Source organism: Nanorana parkeri, unplaced genomic scaffold, assembly GCF_000935625.1.
Source record: "Nanorana parkeri isolate BGI_ZX_2015 unplaced genomic scaffold, ASM93562v1 scaffold2557, whole genome shotgun sequence".
NCBI classification, from domain to species: domain Eukaryota; kingdom Metazoa; phylum Chordata; class Amphibia; order Anura; family Dicroglossidae; genus Nanorana; species Nanorana parkeri.
In genome coordinates, this window is record NW_017308825.1 from 49,431 (window position 1) to 57,220 (window position 7,790).

The following is a 7,790-nucleotide window of genomic DNA, read 5'->3' on the forward strand; positions in this document are numbered from 1 at the left end:
CTGGCTGTTCTCCACGCTCCGGCTGTCACTTTGGCTCAGTCGAGCCGATGCACATGCCTTCGGCTGCTGTACGGGCTATTGTGAATAGCCTGTACAGCAGCCCTTCGTTTCGACTGAATGGAAGGCCAGAGGCGGCCGAAGAGAGCCGAAGGATCAGCCGAAGCTACAGCTGGATCCTTCGGCTCTTTAGTGAATAACCCACTTAATTTCCAAGAACCAGATGGATCTGCAGAGCAGGGGGGCCTGGTGTACTAAAGTGATGCCAACATGGAAACTGGAGTGACATTGAGAAGACATTGTTTTTGTTAATTCTGCGTTTCACAGGAGTGTTCCTTTACTACACTTCCCCATGGACATTATTCACAGGGATAGTCATACATTCCTAGGGCTGGTATAAAAAGCCTGTGAGTATGGGCCCTTAGACAGGCAATTTGTAGATATCCTATTAGGTTAGAGGCTCCAGTGCTTGCAAAAAGTCATTAGCGCTAATATTAACGAGCAGTAGAAAGATTAAGTACCGTTATCTCTAAGTGTTCTAAGTGGTCATCATTCAAAGATCTCATGAAGATGGAGTAGATGGACTCATTTGAATCTGAATGTTCCACCTCAGCCACCTCTGCGTATACCTATGAGGTCAGACAGCTTCCGACAGTTCTCCATCTTGAAAGTGTCGGCCTTTTCCCTTAGTCTCTCGTCCCTATAGAGCCGAGCCAGATTGGCAAGATCGGACCTTTGTTGTTTCTCTCTCCAACATCCGGCCTGGACTTGTTCTGCGTACTCCTTCTCCACAGCCCTCTCCAGCTCTGCTAAAGCTGGACCTCGATAACGCGTGTGAAAACTTTGCCCCACGTAGTACGGGACTCCGCGGCTGCTGGTCTCCCTGGGGATGGTCAAGCCAGAAGATGGTCTAGGATGGAGACTGTATGATGGCGTGCTGGCTGTCAATTGAGCCACCACAGAGACCACCACGAGGATAAGCACTGGCAGAACCTGGATAAAAGCGGAGTATGCGTTTTTGGGCTGACCAACTTCTTCCTCCTCCGGTCTCCTCGGGCGTCTGAGATTTTGTTTCTCCATTTCTTCACGCCACCTTGATTTTCGGTTGTCTTGGCCTTTCTTTTCCCACCACTTTGGGCTGGTCTGTTCAGCTTCCTGCCTCCTTTCTTGCTGAGTTTTTGGCCTGCCTGGTTCTCGCTTGGCTTCTTTCTGCCATTTTGGCTGTCCTCCATCTTGTTTCTGATCTCTCTCCCACTGCCATTGTCTTCTCCCTTCGTTATACGCTTCTTCTCTCCATTTCCATTCTTGTTCGGTGTTATGCCTCATCTCCTCCCTTTGCCATCTTGGCATGTCTTGTCTGTCTTCTCCAGATGCCCACTTCTGCCACTTACCATCTTCCTCTCTGCTTGTTTGCCTTTGCTCTCTTGGATGACCATTAAAGCCGTAAGCCGCCCGAGCTGAATAATGACCCCTGAAGAACATATCGAAGACATCATTGGTTGGCATGTCGGTTTCTGGGGATGCTTGTGTTTGGCTTTGTGACTCATCATATACTTTCCTTTTGGCTGGATCGCTGAGAACAGCAAATGCTTTTCCAATCACCTAAAACACATTAAAAGAGATCATTAACATAGTAAAGCCCATTGACTAAAATCTCATAAAACCTTTAGAAGAGCTTTCCTTTAATTAATGCCCCCACCCTTCCCTAAGTGTAGCCTGCCCGGAAAATACATACTTCTGCCCTTTTCCAACGACATCCACTATGGGAACCCAACCAGCATTACACAACCTTTGCTCGTGTAGTCCCCCATTACATTCTGTGATGTGGCTACTAGACATTTAGTGATTGCCAGGGCTGTAGTCAGCCTGGCTGGATTATGGTGGCATTTATCTGGTTAATTCCAAGTATCTGGCATTGCCTGTACACCCCCATGGGTGGAGCGTGACTCTGCTATATTGTAGGGCAGCCAATGAGAAGCACTGTAAGTGTATGTACAGTACAGCAACCAATCACTGAGTTTCTTTCAACCAATGGTGCAATCCTCAATCATGCCTAGCTGCTAGACTGGTCCGCACAGCCTCTCTCTCCCTCCTCTGCAGCGGTGGCATGTCACTCTGCATCCTCACGTCTAATACACTGTATTAGACTTGATCACTCATGGGTCTTAGAGGGGAAGAAGAGGCTGCAGGGACCAGTTGAAGGAGATTGTATAGTTACATGGGAACCTCTATGGCCAGCTTAAAGTTTGTGATAGCCCAAACTGTTCTTTAGTTTTGGATAGAGCAGGGAAGGGTTAAAAGGCTTTCTGTTTTTTTTTTACTTCTACTTCCTGTCCTGGAGACATAACAGGAAGTAAGAGGAAATCCCCTCAAAATTTCCCTTGTCACGGGAACTGGTGTCCCCATTGGAAGATTTACCTTCACCTGTTCCGGTAACAACTGGAAATTTAGGATTTCCCTTACTACCATGTTTCCCCGAAAATAGGACACTGTCTTATATTTTTTGGGGCTCAAAAAAACACACACTAGGTCTTATTTTCGGGTAGGTCTTATTTTTTTTTTTATGTACAGCAATCCACACTTATTCATGTACACCAGTCTACATGTACAAAAATGTGGTGATCAGGGCAATCAGGGGTGCCGTACCTTTCCAAGAGCAATTTGCTAACCAATCGCTGGCCAGAATGAGGGAAGCGCACTTTCACTATCGATTCCTCACAGGCGGAGCACATTTGGTATCACTCCGCCTGTGACAGGAGCCGGCGCTATAGAGGAAGCATCGGCTTATGCGGCTCTGCTCCCTCCGGTGCCGCCTCTTCCTCTAGCGCCGGCTTCGTTGACACCGCTGATTCTCTCCCGCGGCTCTTCAAGTTCCCCCTTATGCCACCACCGGCCCTGGGAATGGTCACAACTAGGTCTTATTTTTGGGGTAGGTCTTATATTTTAGCAATTCCCAAAAATAGTACTAGGCCTTATTTTCGGGGTAGGTCTTATTTTCGGGGAAACAGGGTATCTCGATTGGTGACAATGGATACCGGGACAAAGAGAAAGGGTAATCTCCCCAGACAGAAGTAAAAAATTAAAGAGGGTCTAACCTGGTGGTCAGCAACAGGTCATGTCATGTGCCAGGTAGCTGACATCCCTGCCGACCCTCAATCAGAAGTGCTCTTTCCCCCATATGCAGAACGGTGCAGGGAAGTGGAGGCGAGACAGCTTCTTGTCCTGCCGATATGGTCCTCGCGATCCTCCTCTATCTTTCATCCTGGGTGTTTGTATGTGACATGATGTGAGAGGTGGACTGGTGGGGACCAGCTAACCAGAGCTGGTAGGTATGTCTTGCCACCGCTTCCCTGTGCTGCTCTATATATGTAGAGAGGAAGAAAGCAAGTACTTCTGACACAGGGCATGATGGTGTCAATGAGGGGGACAAATTGGTGGCACAGGTTGACAGGGTGGCACTGATGGGACTTTCTAATACTATACTGATGAAAAGCACTATACCGGGGAGCATTATAGTAGAGGCACCATAATAGGTGGCTCGCTGACCACCAATGAAAGAATAGATGTTACTGGGGCTCCTTACTGATCACCAATGTAAGAGGAGATATTACTGGGGTCCCTACTGACCACTAATGTATAAGAAGATATTACTGGGGCTCCCCATTGATGACCAATATAAGAGGAAATGTTACTGGGGCTCCCTGCTGACCATCAATGTAAGTGGAGATATTACTGGAGCTCCCTACTGACCATCAATGTAAGTGGAGATATTACTGGAGCTCCCTACTGACCATCAATGTAAGAGGAGATATTACTGGGGCTCCCTACTGACCACCATTGTATGAGGAGATGTTACTGGGGCTCCATACTGACCACCAATGTAAGAGGATATATTACTGGGCGTTCCCTACTGACCACCAATGTAAGAGGAGATATTACTGGGGCTCCCCACTGACCACCAATGTAAGAGGAGATATTACTGGGGCTCCCCACTGACCACCAATGTAAGAGGAGATATTACTGGGGCTCCCCACTGACCACCAATGTAAGAGGAGGTATTACTGGGTTTCCCCACTGACCACCAATGTAAGAGGTAGGGTTGCCACCTGTCCAGGATTCACCCGGACAGTCCGGGTCTTGAATGCTGTGTTCGGGTTTCATGGCAGCAGAAACCCGGACACAAGATGTCAGACAGACAGGGGCAACCAAAAGTACGATAGGGGCTACTGGCCCACCACTGAATTGTCTCAACTGTGATATTTACATATGAATGGGTGGTGCTATTTACATATGAATAAGGCACGACTCATTCTCCCAAAAAAAAATTCTGCACGTCGCTAGAGTGTTCGGCTTTAGTTTGAAGAAAAGGTGGCAACCCTAGTAAGAGGAGATGTTACTGAGGCTCTATACTGACCACCAATGTAAGAGGGGGTATTACTGGGGCTCCCTACTGACCACCAATGTAAGAGGGGGTATTACTGGGGCTCCCTACTGACCACCAATGTAAGAGGGGGTATTACTGGGGCTCCCTACTGACCACCAATGTAAGAGGGGGTATTACTGGGGCTCCCTACTGACCACCAATGTAAGAGGGGGTATTACTGGGGCTCCCTACTGACCACCAATGTAAGAGGGGGTATTACTGAGGCTCCCCACTGACTACCAATGTAAGAGGAGATGTTGCTGGGACTCCCTACACACCACCAATGAGAGGAGATGTTACTGAGGCTCCCCACTGACCACCAATGTAAGAGGAGATATTACTGGGGCTCCCCACTGACCACCAATGTAAGAGGGGGTATTACTGAGGCTCCCCACTGACCACCAATGTAAGAGGGGGTATTACTGGGGCTCCCTACTGACCACCAATGTAAGAGGAGATACTACTGGGGCTCCCCACTGACCACCAATGTAAGAGGGGGTATTACTGAGGCTCCCCACTGACTACCAATGTAAGAGGAGATGTTGCTGGGACTCCCTACACACTACCAATGTAAGAGGAGGTATTACTGCGTTTCCCCACTGACCACCAATGTAAGAGGAGGTATTACTGAGGCTCCCCACTGTCGTGGGACCATGGTGCCCTCTTACCTGGGGTCCGGCGGGTGCGACAGAGATCGTAGGGTCCTTTTGTGGTAAATTGGTGCCCGGCGGCGTGCTGCAGGTGTACACATGAGCGCATGACATGCGTGCGTGCGTGACATGCGCATGTGGCACTGCCGTGGCTTCTTAGTCGCTTCGGGTGCTGGTCATTGCCGGGGAGGGCCTTGAGAGCACTCCTTCTCTCCCAGTCATCCCATTGGTTCGCAGGGACCTGTGGCTTCCTGGTTGCCCAGACAACGGGGGCGTCACTGGCCCCTGCTGGGTTTAAATTCCAGCCAGAGCCAAGACTTGTTGCTGAGTTATTCTGCCATTCCCAAAGCAGCTACAACGCCTCATTTCCTGTTTCCTGCCTTCCTTCCCTGCTATTCAGATCTCCTGGTTATCGACCCCGGGCTTGCCTCACCGTTTATGATACTCGCTGCCTGCCTCGACCCGGACTGTACTCTGACAACGCATTTTGGATGATCCTTTCTTGTACCTCAGCCTGGACTCTCCTTCTGGGATTGTTCCCTGCTATTGGGTTCCAATCCAGCAAACAGGGGGACTTTGCTCCTTCCCTAACACCCACTGATCACCAATGTAAGAGAAGATATTACTGGGGCTCCCCACTGATCACCAATGTAAGAGAAGATATTACTGGGGCTCCCCACTGATCACCAATGTAAGAGAAGATATTACAATGCAAGGAAAGCATTACTCGGGGGAGGCACACTGACAGCTGCGTGCACCCATTTCAGAATGTACCAAGGCAAAGTCACATGAGTAGAGCTCGCAGGTGACTTTTCTGCAAAATGATACCGTTGCTTTATAACGTGACACGTCAGGAATGTATTCATGCAGACTTGTAAAGTTACTGACAGGTGCACTTTAAGTGCAGGGTTCTGTACTCTTACCCTGGTAAAGGATCCGGGAGTCATTGCGTAAGGTAAGGAAGCTGGCAGGGCAGCAACCGTCAGACGTTAGGTGTTCCCTTACTGCCAACCGATGGAGATAGACTCAACAGTATTGGCAATCCTAAGTAAGCTGGTATATGTATGTAGCGCCCATCACCTTTTGCGATGGGACTACCATGCATTTAGTGGTAGCCGGGACTGTAGACAGCCTGGCTGGATTTGTAGCAGCAAGTACATGGTTGATTCCCAGGTGTCTAACCTTGTCTGTCCCCCCCTGGGCGGAGTGGGACAGCCAATAGGAGACACTGTAATATGTGTACAGTACAGCAGCCAGTCACTGGGCTTCTTGCTGGGTGAGTGTGGTGTCTGCTGGGTTAGTGTACATATATTGGTGGGAGCTGCCATGTGCTCTCTCTCTCTCCTGGGCCAGCCATGGATCAGGGCTGGGTCCTGTTCAGCCTGCCCCCCAGGCTAGGCCGAGGCCTGGGAGTGGGCAGTGGCTGAAGTAAGGGAAGATGTTCCCCTGGGGCTCCCAACATGGAGGAGGCCTGAGAGATCGAGGGAGGAAAGAGAACCAGGACCAGTGCAGGCTCTTGAGGTGCCCTGGATCTATGAGGACTTCAGAGCCTGGTCAGGGCTTCTTTCATGGATTGTGGATGTGTATTTCTTTAAAGATAAGATGCGGTGAGTCTGGAGCTAAGGAGGCCTGTGCACCTAGACCCTATACCCTCTCTCCCAAAGCAAGATGTTCAATAAACTGTTTAATTAGCATCATATTACTGAAGTGGACATCAATTTATGGGTGGTTAGTGCTAATGGGTGCGGCTGGAAATCAACCCCTAGACTGACTAGATGAGGACCGGGCAAACAGCGGCTCCCTGCGGGGAGTTATCGCTACATGTACATTTTCCATAAGTAGGTCTGCGTGATAACATTCTTATAAGAAAGGAATTTTGGATTCTTGGAGAAGCAGAGTTATGGCCGCCCCTAATAGAATTTCCCATGGAGGTCCTTGATTCCTGACATCATAATGACCTTAAAGGAGAACTACGGGGTCAGGGTTTTTCCCCATAGTTCTCCTAAGGGTCACGAGAGGACACAAACTAGCGTCCTCTTGTGACCCAAAGCTCAGTATACCCCGAGCTAAAGCTTGCAGTATACTGGGACGCCGCAGCCGGGACGGATCCCGACAATTCTGTCTGGATCCGCCCAGCTGCGTGAGTGACAGCTGGCTCTGCCTATCTAGAGCTGTGCCCGCCCCTTCCGCCCAGTCAGCGCTGGAGGATCGGACAGGGGGGAATCCATGCAGTGCGCAGTGAGTGACAGCCACGGCTCTCTGCACAGATAGATCGAGAAGTGAGCGAGCATCGGTATGTGTTCGCTCACTTCCCGATCTACTGAGCCGACCTGTGACAGTCTCATTGTCTCAGGTCGGCTCAGATTATGAGGCTGAATGAAAATCACTCGCCTCATAATTCTCCTTTAAAAGATCCATCACCACATACTCACACATCCCTTGCATCCCACCGCCCCATTCACCTTGAAGGCCTCTGTGGCTCCAGGAGCGCTGTTTTTGTCCGGGTGGTACCGCAACGCCAACTTCCGATAGGCCTTCCTCATCACATCCTCGCTGGCGTCTTTTCTGACTCCGAGCACGCTGTAGTAATTGTCGGTGTCGGCAAACCCATGGGGAACCTTTTCTTCCCGCTCTTCTTCATCCTCTTCCTCCTCTTCTTCTTCCTCCTCCTCTTCCTCCTCGTCTTCTTCGTAATGCTGATGGAACGCGGGCCTGCCGCA

The 7,790-nt window shown here is 49.9% G+C and overlaps 1 protein-coding gene across 1 annotated transcript in view; it reads right to left on the minus strand.

Annotated features, from left to right (window-relative positions):
• Window positions 1–314: 314 nt before the first annotated feature.
• LOC108801920 (dnaJ homolog subfamily C member 18-like) overlaps window positions 315–7,790 on the minus strand; it is an 8,062-nt gene continuing 586 nt past the window's right edge. Inside the window, exons 2-3 of the mRNA XM_018573827.1 lie at window positions 7,533–7,790; window positions 315–1,599 (exon numbers count right to left, since the gene is read on the minus strand). Of these exons, the coding sequence (XP_018429329.1) occupies window positions 607–1,599; window positions 7,533–7,790 (1,251 nt within the window). The 3' untranslated portion in view covers window positions 315–606. The remainder of the gene's footprint in view (window positions 1,600–7,532) is intronic.